We start from the raw sequence: 20,174 nt of genomic DNA, 5'->3' as shown, positions 1-20,174 counted from the left end.
GTAGTATACGTACAAATATACTCCATGGTGAAATGTTTAACGAAGAACTCGTCATTCGATTAAATGTTACATGAACTCATATTTCACGTACTGCGGCGCACGAATAAGTGTCCTGCGGTGAACTGTTTACGTACAAATTTCCGGATACGATTTCAACAGGCCTAATAAAAAGTATCGCGAATAATCTGCAAGACTTTCAGACAAATATAATTAAACTTAATTGAGATAAAAAAAACATTTAGTTTTATTTTGGACGTCACTGGAAACCAATAATATCACAATGGAAAATTATGATTTGGGTTCTAATGAGAAATAATCTATGTTATTAAATAACTAGTTTTCTCTTGATCGGGTGCATTGATTGCGGTGTAATTTCAAAATGAATAATAAATAGGAAAATAAAAATTATGTCAGACAGCTGCTATTAAATGAAGGTATGGCCTAAACTGCTTTTTATATACTTACATTATGTAATGACTTTTGTGAATTACTACTCATTTTGAATGCCTATTACAAATTCCTATGTTCTTGTACCTCTGTATGGCTATGAATGTGTGTACGTAAGTATATATTTTATTAAATATCCAGTATGAAGACGTGGCTTCGTTTTGAAATGAAAGCTTTTTTTTAAATAAAGTATCAAAATAAATTATGGGCTTAAATGAAACTTTATTCAGATTTGTTTGAAGGTTTATATTATTAGATACCAGTTTATTTATAGTTTAATATCAACGTAGCAACCGGTTCACATAATGTAAAAAGGATTACACAGTCAATTATTTACTTTCCATTCAATGAGAATTTTTATGAAATACATATGTTCAATGCAATTAGAAATAATTACAAGATAAAAAGAACTTTTTATATACAACGTTTTTAAATTTTCTGTTGAATCACATAAACTTGACTTGACTAGCTTAAACGATCAAAAAAATTTGTACTTGATAGAAATAATACTGAAATGTCATATTGATTTCCATAGTAACGCACGTATATATTAATTATTTAGTTGCTAGGACCCACTTAGCAACCAATAATAGTTTTACTTTTTACGGATTTCTTCCGAAATAACTTTTCATACAAAACAGAATTAACTGAAAATGAAATCAATTCTACTTAAAGATGGCTAAACGTATTAAAAAAATGCAGTGGCATCGTGTTCTGATATATTCGAAAAGTTTCAAACGTCTAGCTAGTAGGGAAGTTAAAAATCGATTGCAAGATTTTTACCGGACAAATAAGAATACGAGCTAAGAAAAACGTTGTAAAAAATAATGTAGGTGCTTATCTACTGACTTGAAAAACATTTTAAAAAAATATTCTTATATACAACATAAAAGAGGTTACTAATGAAAATTATGAAATTAACTGAATGTCACTTCGATTACAGATCCGTGGCTGGTAACTTCACATTTATGATTTATGTATTTCATCAGAGATTTATTTCTAGGGTCAATGATTAGTGTTACAAGCCTAAAAGTATACATATTTGTAAATAAACAAAGTAACCAAACCATGAAATTTTCAGCTATCTGCCAGTTTCTTTTTTAAGCGTGTATAACCACCAACGTGTAGGATTTTTTTTGAGTTACCAATGAAATTGTTACTGAATCGCTATGAAATAGCAAGATTCAAACCGTTAAAATAAAATTGCTCATTCTATTATAATAGATATCAGTGGCGAAGGGTAGAGGTAGGTCATTCATATTTGTTTTTATTGAACTAAGACTGGTGTTGGCTAGTTTTTAAAAATCAATTAAATCCTGCCCAACCCAAACCACAATAGTTTAGGTATGCTATGGGTGATCCGACAAAAATAGTGCATACTTTTTCAGTTATATTTATTTGATTTCGCTGAATTATTAAGAACACATAATATTACAGATGGTGTTGGTCAGTTTTATAAAAAAAATCATTGAGCCCTGCCTTATCCAAATATTAATTATTAATATTATCCTGTCTATAAAATATCTAAAATGATACATTACTATTATTAATTATGGTATGGATTAGGCAGGGTTTAATGGAATTTAAAAAATTAAAAAACACAATCTACACATTATAGTCTTAGTTCAATGAAAACAAAATACGTTTGACTGACTAGCGTGCACTATTACTGTCAGGTCTTAACATCCTACTTCTACCCTTCGCCACTGGACGACCCTTTTTACGGGACGTATCAACGCAGCACGCAGCGTACCAACGTTGAAGTATAATACATGTATTAATAATATTTGTCCCAAAGTTTATTAAAACTGCTTCTATGAAGTGCTCGTTATTAATATGATGCTGGTTTTAAAAAAAAATCTTATAGACAGCTGAAACGTATTGAGTAATAATCCCTTTCTTTGCTCATTGCAAGACTGGATTGAGATAAATATAAGAGAACCAACTGCAAAAATGCTAAATGGAGATATCGAGCTTTAAAGTCTGTACATGTTTTTATATAATTTATGTAAATGTTGGGAAAATGAAAACTATTATAAATATATCTCTATTACCAGTAAAATAATATAAAATACAGTAATACTCGTATATCTTAGGATATTAATCAATAATACAGTTGGTTCCTTTTCATTTTATGACATTTTCCATACAAACAATTACTAGAAACTACTGTACATAAAGGAACCAACTACTGTGTGTCTTTTTTATTATTCTATATTACTTGGAAAGTCGTCAACTATTTATTTATCACAAAATGTCAAATTGCAAATAAATATTTGTATATCTTTAATAACCTAAGCAAAATAATTTAAGGTTAAGATATAGTACTATATACCATCAAAGAAACCTTGACCTCTTGCCTTTTCTGACACTTTGATACTGACTATGACAGATACTTCTTAGCAGATGGTTCTTTTTCCATAACAGAAAATTTGAGGTTTAGAACATTTGTCCGTTAAGCAAAAAGAAAATAATGTAAATAAAATAGAAGCTAGACCAAATTGAACTTGGATCTCTTTGGAAAATTGAAATTTGAATTTTTTTGAACAAGTTCTCATTCATAACTCAAAATACCTGAAAACGTTGTAAAACTAATTTTAATTGTTATTTCTACACATAATTATAATTTGAATCCAATACAATAATTTCTTTAGATTGAGCATATTGCAATGCTTAAAATGCATCATTATCCATTTTCATCACATGCCTATCGTGTCGTAAAAACACAATCGTCTACCAAATTAATAATATGCTATTTGTCCGTGAAAACTGATCATTATTTTCACTATTTCTGACACACAAACTCAAGGCAAATTACTCCAAACACTCGCTAGTAGAAGGAATACTTTGTCACGCGAGGCAAAATCAATTAAATTGTGAAAAGTATTGTAGCTATCGGTGTCAATATATGAATATTTATTTATATTTATAATTATTTCGATGTTAGACGAAGTGCGAAGTGACATCTTTGCCGTTAACGGATATGTACTTGTGAGTATCATACAAATAGTTGATCAATGCGTTAAGGCCTTGATTACTGCTTCGACAAAATAATGACATCGTATAATACGGCACTATCGTTGTCATCAGTACCGCACTACAACGCAATGGGGGTTTGATTACCTCTAGAAAATTTCGCTACTCCCCTATGTCTCCCGCAAGTTTCCTCCACCGCCAAAGATTATGTGTTTCCATTTACATATACCAATAACCGCACTCTATATTTTCCGACACTTTTGGTATATTGAGTAGAGTTCAAAACTACACACATATTATATACTGATAGTTTAGAATGCTTAGATAATTGATAATAATTTAAATATTTTAATTTAAATTTAAATTTTCCTTTTGAAACGACTTAGTTAAGTATCAACTTAGTTATTTATCAAATCAAACAATCGTAGTTAGGCATTCGTTCGACTTCCAGAGTTAGATAATGTGAATTATAATATAACTACTGTGACGTTACGTCTACTGTCCTGAAGCCTAGTTAAAACTAAGCTACTATTTAGTCGAGTTGCGATTGATTTACTTACCACACATTTTTTTAGTAACTAAAAAGTGTCCGAACACAGCAAAAACTAAATCGTGGCAACAATAATGTACTTAACTATAGATAACATGTTCAGTGGATCTATTCTATATACAAAGCGGCTATCGGCAGCTATCGACGGTAGTTTATCATATTTATGTATTGAGGTATTAAAATGGTTACAATAAGTTAGCCGTCTAAACTGTCGATCTCGCTCTAAAAGTTAACAAAGCCAAGAGAGGAGTTGTTAAAACACAGCACTTTTTGATACTCGTAGATTAGACGATTAACTTATTTTAACAATTAACCGCCTCAATACATACATTTTTGATAAACTACTGTCTATAACTAACTGCCTTGTGTATAGAATAGACCCACTGAATTGGTATTTAGTGTGATGTGGTGAGGGCCGCTATTCGACCGAAAAATATAACAGAATGGATTGACTCGACTAAAATTGTCTATTCATACACATTTAGTTACTAAATTACTCGAATAAAACACTAGCATTATCTGAGCCTGACTTTATTAGAGAGAAATAAATAGTCATCGCTCGACGTTCGCCACATAATTCCCTTCATCCTTGAAAATGCGACTTGTATTCATAACGATAATAAACGAAAAACGAAAATATTATGTTGAACCGTAAAAACCTTAAATTACTTAGTAAAATAAAAGTTAAGCGACATAATATGGAAATATATGTTGAATTATGTGGCCTGTTCGTATATTTTTGAAACATATAAAATATTATACACGCCATTCATAGGAATCATAGGCCTCTATTGATACATTGTAATATGTATATACATAGCTACTTAGGTAGATTATTAAATAATATTCATACGTGCCGATGTGTTCGTGAATACGTTATTACTGTAAGTAAGCTGTATGAATGGATAAATAGACAAGATTGGGAAATACCTGCGAATGCTCATGGATAATATTATTTTGATTAGGTACCTCTCTCACGACAAGGTTTCGCGTAGTAGGTACTGCATAAAGATGAATCTCGGCTCATCGTGTGTTGACTATTGTGTCATCATACATAATTACGAGACATGAATATAGTTGGCACAATATATTTTCTTTAATTTAATATTATGTACTATCATGAACATACTATTCTGCTGTAGTGAGCATACCGTAACCGACACCAATAGGTTCGAGAAAAATTAAATATTTACATCTATATAACTATCTATTTCTCGATTTTCATTTGTTTTTGATTTCTTCTTATCTTCTTAGATTTAAAATAATTTTGCAAGTAGTTTAGTAGAAATAGCTTGAAATATAATATAAATTTGCTTAATATATAGCAATACATTAAATTGCATTATGAAATATATGGAAAACTGTATTTGGATTTATTTCATCCGAAAGAATATATAATTTTGATCTACATATTATTCAAAAATGTTAATATAACTTTATCATAGGTATTTCACAATCTAGCAGTTTCTTAGCTGAAGAGATAATAATGAGTCCACAAATATGTAAACTTATGTTATATACGTTATTTTTAATACATAATGTCTACTGGATAACCAATCATAATATCTACGATAAAAATAATGTAATCTAGCGGTTTCTTAGCTGAATAAATAATAAAGAGTCCAAAAATCTGTAAACTTGTCAGCGCACGAAATGAAAAATTTTACGAACCGGAGCGCTCGACGGTTTTCTGAAGACATCTACATAGTTATCAAATTTTATGTGCATTCATAATAATAAGTGTGATAGATTTTCTGTTATATGGTATATCTAACTTAGACGGTCAAATTAATTTGTCCACGAGACGGAGCGATAATTTTACCGATTTCACGAACGGGAACGGCGCTCCGGTGCGCTCTGGTGCGCTCCGGCCATTTTGAGCGCTGAAACTTGTTAAATACGATATTTTTAATAAATACTGTCTACTGAACCAATCATAATATTATATCTATGATAAAGATAACGTATTAAAAGTCTGTTGTAACTCAAAGATATACATATTATTTGACATATTATCCTAAAATGATTTAATCTTGGACCGAGTATGATTCGAACACACATCTCATGCTTGTCAGACGAATACCTTGATGTGATCCTGGGTGTGATACGATATAAACGAATAATATAGTAAACCAGTGCTCTGATATTAGTTTCGGTTTATTACTTAACGACAGTCAAGCCATTAAACGCAAAAAATGTAAAGCCGCCAAATATGTCCTCAAATATTAGACAATATTAAATGCACGTTTCGTTTACGTGACAAACTTTAATGCTATAATATGCATAGACGTAAGAAAATAACAGTTTATACCACATTTATCCACACTCGACAATTATACCCTGTTACAGCCTCACCCAGAAGGCAACTCACTTGAGTTATTTTTGTGTTTCCTGGTTACGATCGTTAACAAGTGGTGTTGGTGGGAATATTAACATAATTCTTACTTGGTATTTAGAAGAACTGTAATAGTCCGTACTCATTAATGAACTCACAATTATTATTGTTTTGTATGACTAAATATTTCTATTATGTAACTTTTAAATAATAATAATTTTAATAATAATTAATAGTCGAGCGAGGAAAATGACGACATTGAAAATGGAAAAATATAAAGTGCTCTGAAAGAAAAAGCATTTTTTTAAAGTGTGACATAAAAAATAAATAAATTATGGATTAGATTACTATATAAAATTATAATAACATTGAAGTGATGATAGTTCACAACGTTTGTATAAAGTTAAAAAAAAGAATTGGCCATTTTCATGGTCGTGGTGGTATTGGTAGGAGACGACAGCGCCACCAAGCGGAGCCCGCGCTTACTGCTGCGGTTCGTGTCTAGGGTGTCGATAGAGAAGGATTCTGCAAACACACAGGTTTGTTTGAACATTGGTACAGAGATGGCAGTAATGTAATCGAAATAAAATACAAATTAATTTTTAACCTGTTTATGCTGTAGTAAACATATTATTATAAACGACTGTTGCACGTAAAAAACCAATTATTATTATTAAGACGTATTTGTATAAACTATTGTTTTTTTTTTTAATAATTCATAGATGTCTCCACCAAAAATATTATTATGTTTTCAAATACTAATTTGTGTTTTTTTTGTTATAGGTTGAACCTGGGGAAACGGTAGCAACAACCAAAGAAGGTGAGCATTGTTTGTTTACCATTTTTTTTTAAATTTATTTCAATTTAACAAGTTTATTACTTTATCCATTAAGGAGACAATACGGTTTATCGTGTAGTTAGTCACTCATATTGCATGGTACATAAACAAATCCACTCGTTTCGCAGAAGAATGGGTGACGAAGAAAACACGCGAGTTGACGACGCGCAGGCAGATAGCAACAAGGGTCCAGCGCCAAGTGGTCCTCGAAGATGGACGCGTTCTTCAGGATTCTGGACCTCTCGTTTCCACCACCACCAGCGAGGATACGGAGACTCACGAGCACGAACATACAGAGGTAATATATTGATTATATTTTTGTTGATTCAATGGCCGCATAGCATTGAGATTAAAAACATAACGCGTTGTTCGTGGAGCGTTGCAAACAGTAATTTTGAAATTTTATTATATTTAATAAGAATATTAATTTGATATTGATTGGTATCAAATATGTGATAATAACGGTGTCATTATTATCAGATATATTGACAGGTATCTACAACTTTATACTTACGAGCACCTACCAAAATTTTACATAATTAGGTACTTATATACGACATGGTTGTAATCAGTAGCGAAGGGTGGAGGTAAGTTCTTAAGATCCGCCATAAATAGTGCACATTAAAATTTATTAGTCATAATGGATCTAAACAGCCCAGCTCCACCCTTCGCCACTGGATTATAACCCTTTCCTTTGTATTCCGGTGGTTTTTATTTATACATGAATTTGATTTCAATTATACACAGTCGAATACCTATAATATATTCGACGCTTGCATTCTGACGGTGCTGCTTTACGGCTCAGAGCAACCGTATACTGAGCTTCGAAAACAGATGTTTGCGACGACGACTTTAGGAGCAACGAGGATATAAGAGAACGCACCTAGCAGCCTCTCATCACGCTGAAAGTGAAGAGGCGATGTTGGACCTGGCTCGGCCACATGCTGCAGATGCCAGAAGAGAACTTCAACCTGGTTTGCCTGTTCTTCAAGCCGACCAGATTCCGGCGTCCTGGAAGGCCGCTATTTAAAATCTACAGAGTGTATACGGCGGAGCTATGGGATGATGGTTTGACCTGAAATGAAGCAAGAAGACTGGCGAGCGACAGCGATTCTTGGAGGCGCCGCGTGGTGTCCATATGCTCCAGTTAAGGGGCGGATATGGCCAAAGAAGAAGAAGAATACACGGTCATATATTTCCGATATAAGAGTTCACTATGGCCTGTGATATGCCAATTGCATACGTACACATTTTCGGACACGTCGTTCACAAGGACCATACAGAAAACACACACGTAGCCATTTTCAACTGCGATATATTTAATTACATATTTATATATATATGATTTGATACTATAACCTCCACTCTGTAGAGGTCTATATTATGTTAACTAAATTTTCACTATATCTACATTACACAGTCGTCATTATAGTTTACCAACTACAGCTAATTAAATAAATTAATATTACTACATGCCTACTTATATTAGATGGTAAAAAAAATATCACAGATCTATACAAAACGAGCGGTGCCTACTGAGTTAATAGTTAATGTTATATCACGACAATGAACTTTAGTTTTGTTCAGACCAATTTGGTTATATCCTCAACGTGAAGCCTAGAGGGTATTCTAGGCTATTAATATTTCACATTTTTATCATAACGCGCGTGTCTAACTATAATAATATTATTACGTACCGAGGATGTGAAGTTAAAAGGGCGTATGGCGAATTTAGGCGAAAATTAATTATCTATGGAATTATATTGCTAAGAATCCAATCTAAATTTTTAGCATCCCAAAACTTTGCCAGCAAACTATTATGTTAGTAGGATTGTTTTATTTATTATTAATCGCAATGACACATACTCCGAATAATTTGACTCCAAAAAATCTTATATACTAAAACTATTTCATAACCTCTACAATGTTTTAGTTATGCAGAATTAAAATAATTTGGTTAAAACTTAGACAATTCTGATTTTACTTAAAATATATGTTGAGCAATTATCATAAAATAGTATTAAGGTTAATTTTTGGTGTAGGTATGTCATAACACGATTTCCTAATATTAATATTTAAAAAATGAATTAAATTATTTATTTCGACTATGTTTAGGGAATGGGGAGTAACCCTCATAGAACAAATTTTACAGCAGGCACAAAAACATTTTTTATGGTTTTCGGTTAAAGTTAAAATATACAATATAGATAAACCTTAAGTGCATAAAGATAATTATTTTGATATTTTATGTTCCCAATCAATATTAATTATTGAGGTGATTAATGAAAATCCAATAAAAACGATGTTTAAGTCGTTTTTTCCACTTCACTTTCTTATTTTAAAAAAAAGTGTATAAGCTGAATTTAAATAATAATTTAGCATTATACTTTGGACACAGAGTGTATTTAGTCGTATTCGATGTTATTATCCAATAAAACCTATCTTGAAAAAAAAATGTGGGTTACTCCCTTTTGCCTAAACAAGGTCGAATTTTGAAATCGAAATTAGGTACTCATATTTTGACAGCTCTGAATTAATAAGAACCTCGAGTTTTGACACGAAATTTTAAGGTCGGCTATGTGTCATAAAGCATGTTTATCGGAAGGACGAATTAATTATTGTTTGCCATTTGTCTGATTAAAATTTAATGGTACCTACTTTAGATAATATTATCCTCCCTAAAAGCTTTTACACGTGAAATATAAAAACATGGCCATATAAATGCTTTTTGATACAACAGAAAAGAATTATATTGATATACCTAATAATAAAATTGTGTTATTTATAGCACCGGAAGCTCGACGACCCTCCCGGGGAGGACGTAGACGCCGTAGACGGAGCGCAGGCGCAGATCGAAGGCCTGTCGGAAGTGACCAAAGCCCTGGCAAACGGAGACCTGGTGACTCAGGATGGATCCCCGTCAAAGTGGGTGTCCGTGGCCAATCCAGACGGAAAGGTCCGCGAGATTAAGGAGCGCAGGGTACTCACGCACGAGGAGATCGACGAACGAAAGGAGACGGAGGAGCGACAACACTTTGGCGACATCACTGATGAGGTGAGGGTCTTTTGTTATATTAATCTTACATAACAGATCTTTAATGTATATTGTTTTAAGGTTTGTACAGACGTTGTATACACATATTATATTAGATAAGATTTCGTATAATTTTCATATGCAGTACCTTGTGAGTTTAGGACGTTGGAGACCTGAGGCACTAACCGATTGTAATATTCTAAAAATCGTCTAACTTCATCGTAATTACGTAGGATGCCCGAAGCTTAATTGGTAAAGCATATTGGCGCGAATCCAGTGGTCATACGTTCAAGTCCCGTTGGGCGTCGTATTTTTTCTAGCAGGTATATCTGAGGTGTTTTCAAATTATGTATATTATAAATTATAATACAAGAACGCCATTAATAAATATGTGGCTATAGCCCAGACCTTAGTAATGTCATTATTTTAATTGATCACAAAGAAAATTTCCTCCCGATTGGCGGAATTTGAAGTACTTCAGTTTAAATGTAAATATAAGAAATAATTCGCATGAATCATAGACGGATCGATAGCTAAAGAGTCCAAAGCACTCACCCTGAAAATGAAAGACGTGAGTTCGAGTCCCATTCGGTCCAACTTTTTTAGTTCTTGTCTATTTAGTGGAAGCCAGCGGCAATTGAAAATAACCGATATACTGGATTGTTTGTTAGGTTAGGTTAAGTTATCATTCTTGAATTCACGAATTTTGCCAAAATCGGCTATGAAAGTTGCCGCTGTTCCCGCCTGGTTTTCAGTAAACAGACTTGTACCAATTTTTTTTCTAATATGTTTCTGAGGTTTTTAAAAATATGATATTTCTATAATAAAGAATCAAACATTCTTAAAACCTTGTGTATATTCATCATTCATTGAATAAAAAAAATATTAGTTGAATGTTACATTCTCAAATCTTGTGAATTATTCGTTGAATAAAAGAAATTGTTTATTAAAAAAATATTCACAAAATCTGCTGTCTGCATATCTAAACATGTTGCTACGTGCTATGGATTTTTATTGCAGCATTTAAATAGAGGGGTATATTATTTTGATTGTCATATTTGAAACGGCAGCCAAATAAATCAAAAGACTAATAATTATTTAGGATTATGAGTTGAATTTAAAAATATTGAAAAATAGCAACTTATTTTTAACCAAAATTTCACTTGTTTTTGTCTGATCCCGGGAATGAAACAATATGTCAATACCATAATCCTGGGATGGAAATCTCTATATTTGGCTAAACACTTGTCATATCGATTAATATTGATTGCGATTTTATGATATTATCAATGATTCAGCTGATAAATTTTAAAAGTGGCACTGATATAAAATAGATTACTTGTCTCAAAAGTGTTTCACCATTTTTCGACAAGTGAAATAATTGGGAGTGTAGTATGAATTGCGCCAAAGGCGATGTTATCAGATTTCCAAACACCCGTAATTTATTCATACAATAAATTAATAAATAAATCGTCGCCCAAAATAAAACCAATAAATTTTCTTTAAAACTTGAAATCCAACTGTTGATTTCTTGCAGCCAATAAGAGCGTATATCTATTCACATAACTAATATAAACAATGTACAAATCACATTCACCTGACACGGAGTTCAACTATTTTTCTATAGGTAGATCAGAATTGGCTCATTAGAATGCCTGAAGCAATCAGTGTAAGCTTTGATGTATTGATGTTGGTATAGGCAACTTATTTATTGAAGCGATATAATGTAGTTGACTCTCGATTTACCAGAGTCTTTCTTATTCTTCGGCACCTTCTAAATATTGTCAACCAAATTACAATTATTCTGGACGAGTCGTGTCAGATCACCAACATCTTGGATATTGATTCACTTACAGAGGTTTTGTCAATTTGAGCATCTATTTTTATCAACATACCCAGGGCTTTTTTTTTTAAAAAAAAAGGTGCCGGAACTCACTTCATGTCAAGCTTTTTACTAAATAAAATTATATTCAAATGTCACTTAAATGAAATTTAAAGGAGCTATGCCACGAAGCGAACAAAAAAAGGTTGATTTTTACGATAATTTTTTATTTTAGTCAAAACAAAGCTACAGAAACAATAAAATACATACATTATATTTGAAATATATTGTACAAATAAGACTAAATAAGACTAACTTTAAAATATAATTGTAAATACATATGTAATGTATTTATTTATGAACTTGAATAAAAGTTTAGAGTGATTTCCAAAGTTTTTTCCAATTCTCGTCTGATACATCATCTCGATTCCTTTTCTTAGTGTTAGAGTCTAAGGCCGAATGTCTTCCTTTAAGTAACCACCTATCAACATATTTTGAAGGATCGAAAAGTGTCAAGGGTGGTCCCACGAGTTTGATGAACAAGAGTGCCGAAACTGTTTTAGTGTTTAACGAAGCTCTTGTTGGGGTAATAATAAGATTCATTTGCGAAAACCCCCGTTCACATTCACTTGAAGAAATGGGAATAGAATTCAGAGCATATACCAAACGCAAGAGTTTTTCAGAATATGTCTTTTCGAGAATGTATTCGCGAAATCCACGAATCATTTCTCGTTCATCTAGTTGTAGCCTGATCGAAATGTTTCTAATTTCCATCTCTCCAAATGTCAACCGATTATCAATGTCTTCAGGCCAATATTTTTGGTCAAGTACGCGAGCCCAAAGTGCAAACTCAACATCTTTATTATCTAGCAGCCTTTTTTCAATTGACGTTTTCAACGTGGAATAAAATATTTTCGGATCAATAGGAGGATCATTTTTAGAAACTTTTTCGTGAAGTAAAACTCCACGAAAATGCAGATTGCTTATAGCAGCTGCAGCACATTTATAATAGGGTCCAAAATTCTGTTTTCTTTCTTCAAAAACTTGAACGAGTTCATTTATTTTTCGATTTGCAATGTAAAGGTTCACATTGCGATTTTGTAGGTCCAAACTAAGTTCCGACTATTCTTGGAGAGCGTCGCACATCAATGCTAGATCCAATAAAAATGCTGTTGATGTTATTTTGTTCTTTAAGCCACTGTAAGTACACTTGTCATTTTTATCTCTTGTAGGGTCATTCATCGCTTCTTCAAAATGACGCACAAGGGATTCATAATTATTCCACACAGCCGAAACTGAACGAAAACTAGATGCCACCCATCGGGTACTTAAAACTCTTCCGATTTTCAGTACCTCAACGCCTAGTGATTCTGCACATAAATGCAACTCTCTATTATTTTTCGGCGACGCGTGGTATAAAACATAAAGTTTATCAATAAATGATTTGAATCTATTGATCCCTGAAATTTTTTTTACAACATCACTTACTGATAATTCTAATCTGTGATTAGTACAATGCCAAACTATAATTGAAGGAAATTTTTCTGTCAGCAATTTTTTCACTCCATTTTTAGAACCTAACATCACAGCAGCGCCGTCGCATGCAACCGAAACTAAATATTTTTTTAAATATTCTTCTGTCATCCCATATAAATCAAGAGATTGGAGTAATGATTCAAATATTCCTTTTGCCGTTACGTCTTTAAGTTCAATCAAATCCAAAAACAAATTAATTGGTGAATTCATTCCAACACTTTCGACACAGCATCGAACATACACAATGAGGGTGGTTTTTTGGCTTATGGTGGTAGACTCATCAATTATCAAAGAAATTATATTTTTCGATTGAACAATTTCTTTGAAAACATTTTTTCTCATTTCATCACAACACACATAGTTGCACAATACGTAATCGTAACACAAACTGACTAAACAAACGTAAATAACAATATACGCAGATGCTGCCATGCGATAAACGTCAAACTGTCAAAATCAAAATACGCAGCATACGTATGAAGCTAGTTACATACGCATGTTTGCTATTTAAACTATACGGTTACTTCACTAACACTAACACGCCAACATTCAAAATGGCTTCCACCTGTACCTTATTTTATCATTTTAACGAATTATTATTGTAATTACTTAAGCGCAAATATTTTTTCGTTTAATTGATTTTGAAATAAAACCGTGAAAAAAGGTGCCGGAACGCCGTTCCACCGCGTTAAATGGAAAAAAGCCCTGAACATACCTATATATTGTGTTCTACATTTCTCCCTGCGTTATGTATTGGAGTAAATCCTAGTTTCCACTTTGGAAAATATGCAAACTTTCGCGGTTTATATTATTCTGCATATTGATTTGTCTTAAAACCTCCTTAAAGGGCTCGCACATCAGAACTCGCCGCATGCGTCTTACGACGAATTCGTCGATGTGACGTCATCGTAAACCAAGAAACAAACGTTATCAAATGGAGCTTCGCAGATTGGCCGATGCAACTGCGACGCTCCTGCATGCGACGAATTGTGTTTGCTAGAGCCTGCATGTCGATATCGAAAAATGTCGACTACACGCATGCGCACAGCCCGCACAATCAGCAATTTCTGTCTCTGTCTCTGTCTACACTGTCATTGCTCGCTCATCGCTGGTCACCGCGTTTGACGTTTGTTCATACAATTAACACAATAAAAATGGCAGACGAGAGACATCTCCTTTTTCGCGTTTGACGTTTGCCGCTAGGCAGATGTGCGAGGTTGTAGCATGCAACATTCGCCGGCGGTCTTGGAAATTTTTATTTATGGCCGTCAGGCACACAAGACGAGTTGTGATGTGCGAGCCGGCTTATTGGTAATCTAACCAGTAAATCCTCATTATACGCTGATATAATATAGCCACACCCTGAAAGCCTTCAGTAATTTATTCTGATGGTCCATTGATTTATAGTACAGGTTCAAATAATATAGCACCTGATAAATAGATATCAGGTGAACCCTGACTTATCTCCAAATAGGAGATTTAAAATTTTTCAACAGTGCTTCTTGCCATCCCAATTTTGATCTTTTTTTATCACACGGTTAGGCACTATTTTATATGAAGAATAATCTATTTCTCGGAGCAATGTAAATATTTATGTAAACCACGTGTAAATGATGATATTTTATTTCATTCACGATTAATCCGTCGCCAGATTAAGACAAACCCGGTAGATCGAGAGTTAACTTTAATATTATTCGAGAGGCGGTTAGATTACTTTGTCAGGGTTAATAGCGAGTTGTAAAACAATTGCTATTAGCTTTCACTGCGTACCCTTTCGCTGAATTAATAATGATTTCCATTTGATTAAGTAAATTATATTTAATGATTTTAATGTTGAACTAGAATCAATTTTCCTTGTATTGACAACAATTCCTGGTGTGTTATAGATTTGTACTGTATTCAATTGACTTAGGAATATAGAAGATTTGATATATTATGTTATTCATATACAATTGCCAATATGTTTGATTCATCGAAGCTTTTTTGGAAACAATGTTTTCACTGCCTTTTCTAGATTTTGTTGGAATGTATCACCGATGGATGGTCTGAATATTAAAAAATGAATTTGGAAATATTTCTTAATTTCATTCGCCAAATATAAGTGAAGAATTAATTGGTACCTAACTACCGTATCAAAGTTTATTTTATACTTATAATGAACATATATTTTAGACTAATGATTTTTATCTGTCCCAAATTTAAATTTAAAATTATAATATAAATTTTATTATTTTCATATATAAAACCTACCAGTTAAAACTGTGATCATCACTTTTAAAAAATGAGAAGTTTTTTTAAAAATCTTATTGTAAAAATTACTTAGGGGACGTCCATATATGATGTTACAGCCAAAGAAGGGCAAGAAGTCTGATATAATGTGATGATTGTGTGACAAGGGGCAAGATGTTGTAGATATTGTGACAATACAAAAGAAGTCCACGAGAGCCACTGAAATTGACAAATTGTCATGTTTCAATGAAAACAGGGGGGGGGGGGGAGGATTAAATGTGACGTAATTAAGGGAGTTAATTTTTTGTGACGATGTTGGTAGGGGGGAAGGTGTCTCCTAAAATACCATAATTAGTGTAACGCGATTTATGTTTTTTTACTACCTATTGGTTTTTCAATTGTCACTAAGGATATTATAAGAGGTTAAGTTTTTATGATCATTTATTTATGAACCTATAATATTGATCTACTCTTAACAAAAAAATATTTATATTTATTGCTTTAAAATTATCTATTCATTATTTTATTAATTAAAACAGTTCCCACAATAATACCCGAGATTTTTTTTTTGAAATATTCCAGGATTTAAAAATAAAAACATGAGAAGAGTTTAGTTAGTTATGTAAATAAAATTAGCAGATAATCACGTTTCCTGCGAGTGTTAGACAGTCATACTGAATTCGATAATGCGTATAAACTGTAGTATGAAAAAAGTTAATTTGCTATATAATAGGCTACAGCGAACTTTATATAGGTATATGTCCTTTCCGTTCACAATGATGATTATGCATTTTGTATGAGGTACGACCACAACTGGTTATGTAAGTCGCCGTAACTAAGATTCAGGTTACTCCAGGTTAACAGGAGCGTTTAAGGGAATGAATGCTCTGAATTCTGCGTGCTCACTTTTTGTACAGTTACTTTAAGGACTGTCAAAACGAAAATATTAAATAATTAAAATAAACTGTCAATTGAGACTTTGTAGCTTTCAGAAAACACCTAAACTCTCCTATACTGCCTTATAATTATCGATATTTTTACCCCATAACTCTCCCACAAAACCTAAGTTTGATAAACCTTCACTGCACCGGATATTTAATTCTTCTTTACCCGTGAGACAAACAGTTAAATACCTAGCCCACATAATATTAATATATATATCCAGCGCTCGAAATGGACCGGAGCGCACCGGAACACAGCTCCGGTTAGTGAAATATCCGAAATTTTGTGGACAAATTAAATATTGCATCCCGATGCGAATTATTAAAAAGTAATTAAATTCACTTACTTTGTGATATTTAAAGTATAGTACAAAACTTGTTGGTTTTGTGATAAAAATAATATTAATGACGTGTCGTAAACCCCGTTTAATCCTACGGTGCTGATATTCGATAAGTTTAAAGACTGTTATTCCATTTGACCGTCTGAAGTAGGTGAGAGGTAGTGATATAACAAAAAAATCTAGAGTAAATATTTGTGTATATTATACGTAAAATTAGATAAATATGTTAATACTTTCTGAAAATTATCGAGCGCTCCGGTTCGTAAAATTTTCCATTTCGAGCGCTGTAATATATCCACTGTACGTGTTTTGATCACTTAAGTTTTCTAATCGAAACATGGAGTGTGATGCTCATGTTCTTATATAATGATTACAATTGGTGATAGAATTTAAAATGTCACATTCCGTCCGCGTGAGTTGGGTCGTAGATTCCTGGAACGAGAGTTGATCCAACTATTCCCATTCGGATAGCGAGCTCTCTCTGCAAAATGCCATCTCCCGTGATGTGTACCCCCAGGCTCGTGGCTCAGGCCTCGGGGGCGCTGGGCTAATCACCTTGCTTCCTTAAAAAAACAATCGATTAATACAACACTATTACATAATATATGTGGGGGGCTAACGGGGTAGTGCATGCGTACAGTACGACACTGTATCCTGATAGTCTCACAGAGCCTCTCCTACTCAACTCCTATCTCTACCTCCACGTAGTGAACCCTGGAAACCTGACCAACTACACCTAAGATCAGGTAGTCAACCCTGGTGGAAGGTGTAGTCAGGGCTAACGGAGAAGGATACAAAAAATACAGGATTACAAATAAACGAGGCAAAAACTAAATACATGCTTGTCTATATACACACCACAAGAAGGCGCACCAAAGTTAGATATTGGTGGATACAAGTTTGATACGGTCGACAGTTTCATATACATTGGTTCTCTTGTAACTCGACATAATGATAGTACAGAAGAAATCAACAAGAGAATCATGTCTGCGAATAAATACTACTTTGGCCTGTTAAGACATTTTAAGTCCCGCATACTATCTCGCCGAACTAAAAGCACTCTTTACAAGACACTTGTAAAGCCAGTGCTCACCTACGTATCGGAAACCTGGAGATTAACTTTGCGAAATGAACGAGCCCTGAACATTTTTGAAAGAAAAATTCTCCGCCGTATATATGGACCGATCAGGGACGGCACCAATTGGAGGAGAAGATATAATAATGCTAAGCTCTACGGGCTGTACGAAGATTGCAGCGCAGTTCAATCAATCAAGATTGGGAGACTGCGTTGGGTAAGTCATGTGCACCGTATGAATGACAATGAACCGGCAAAGAGAGTGATGTCCAGCAATCCAATAGGGCGTAGAAGAAGAGGCAGGCCAAAGATTCGCTGGTTGGATGGAGCTGCCAGTGACTGCCGTATTCTGGGGGTACCGAATTGTAAAGATAGGGACAGCTGGAGGGAGCTGGTGGAGGAGGCCAAGACCCACACCGGGGTGTCGCACCTCTGATGATGATGATCACATATATGTATAATTAATGGTTATCCCTTTCTTTATTACCACGTGTCACCTTCTCATATGTCTCCGAAAAACTTCTAAATTTAGCATCCTTAATCTAAAAACTTCCAGTTTATTCCCACCAACGCCAAGCGCTTTAATTCGTAGTCAATATAAACGTGATGCGAGGTATGTTAAACCCACTGTGAGGCACAGATCTTTCAAATTGTCTCCACTATATTCGGTCATTGTCGCAGAAAATTGGCTTTAATAAATCTTTTAGTATGTAATATAAATAGTATAGAGATTTTTTACTATGCGCATACCAAAAAGTATAAAAAAATATTCATAATGATTTGTTATGTACTGCTACCTACATGTACCTGTAAGCATAACAAAGAAATCGATTTCATATCTTTGTTTTTTTTATTGCTACACTAGAAATTCAAAAATGGCAATGACTTTATTCAGGTTTGCTATACGTAGAGATATTAGTGATGCACCCCAAAATAACATCAACCGGCTCATCGAAACAACAGTAAATTGATCACAAATAATTACAAGATAAAAAGAACTTTTTATATACAACGTTTTTAAATTTTCTGTTGAATCATATAAACTTGACTTGACTAGGTTAAACGATCAAAAAAATTTGTATTTGATAGAAATAATACTGTAATGTCATTTTGACACTCATATTGATTTCCATAGTAACGCACGTATATATTATTAATTTTGTTGTTAGGACCCTAGCAACCAATAATAGTGGATTGGATTACGGATTTCTTCCGAAATAACTTTTCATATAAAACAGAATTAACTGAAAATAAAATCAATTCTACTTAAAAAATGCATTGGCATCGTGTTCTGATATATTCTAAAAGTTTCAAATATCTAGCTAGTCGGAAAGTTAGTTAAAAATCGATTGCAAGATTTGTACCGGACAAACAACCACCGGAGAAATAAGAATACGACATAATAAAAATGTTGTAAAATACTATATTTTTCACAATAAATTAAGATTATTTTCCTATGTATTTTTCTCATAACTGAATATAACAATAATGATTTACCCAGCATATTGGAGAATCTTGAAACTACACGTGTTTCAATTTTATTTTATCTTCTGCTAGTCTTGAGATAGTTCCATTATAGTTTATAATAGTTTTACCGTGACTTCTTTCACTTGTTTACACCATTTCATGTTTACCTACTTTATTGTATTAATTTATTATATAAGTTAGAATTAACTGTATTCGTTGTCAGTGTGTATTTGCCATTGGTGAGTGCGCATAGTGTCTGAAGATACCGAAAGGCAAAACCCGGGTCGCAAAAAACGACTCATATGGAATAGTACAAAACTTAAATCAATTTAATATTAAATTCCATTAAGTACCTTTGTTCGATAGTATTAATAAAATAACTTATTGTTGACAACAAAATATCGTTTACTTGATCAACTGGATCGTAGGTACCGGTTGTTAAAATGATCGACTCTATAGATACACGGGAGACACCACCCGGCTGAGTTCAAGACTGATTGATGTATTACTGACATTTTACCGAATGTCGATACGTATTGTGTTTTGCATTTTGTATTACAATTTATTTGAGAAAATACCTTAA

The 20,174-nt window shown here is 33.2% G+C and overlaps 1 protein-coding gene across 4 annotated transcripts in view; it reads left to right on the top strand.

Moving 5' to 3' along the window:
- The window catches only part of chas (chascon), a 445,618-nt gene that overhangs the window by 210,060 nt on the left and 215,384 nt on the right, over positions 1-20,174 (top strand). For 3 of the 4 annotated variants that reach the window (XM_085944587.1, XM_085944588.1, XM_085944589.1), the window contains exons 2-5: positions 6,545-6,847; positions 7,092-7,128; positions 7,275-7,444; positions 9,935-10,201. In XM_085944587.1, the coding sequence (XP_085800713.1) occupies positions 6,737-6,847; positions 7,092-7,128; positions 7,275-7,444; positions 9,935-10,201 (585 nt within the window). In that variant the 5' untranslated portion in view covers positions 6,545-6,736. The remainder of the gene's footprint in view (positions 1-6,544; positions 6,848-7,091; positions 7,129-7,274; positions 7,445-9,934; positions 10,202-20,174) is intronic. The other variant, XM_085944590.1, reaches the window with a different exon arrangement.

Source organism: Rhyacophila brunnea, unplaced genomic scaffold (genome assembly GCF_057557595.1).
Source record: "Rhyacophila brunnea isolate RB1 unplaced genomic scaffold, BYU_Rbru_1.0 scaffold_17, whole genome shotgun sequence".
In the NCBI taxonomy this organism is placed as follows: Eukaryota; Metazoa; Arthropoda; class Insecta; order Trichoptera; family Rhyacophilidae; genus Rhyacophila; species Rhyacophila brunnea.
This window is presented reverse-complemented; position numbering and strand designations above follow the sequence as displayed.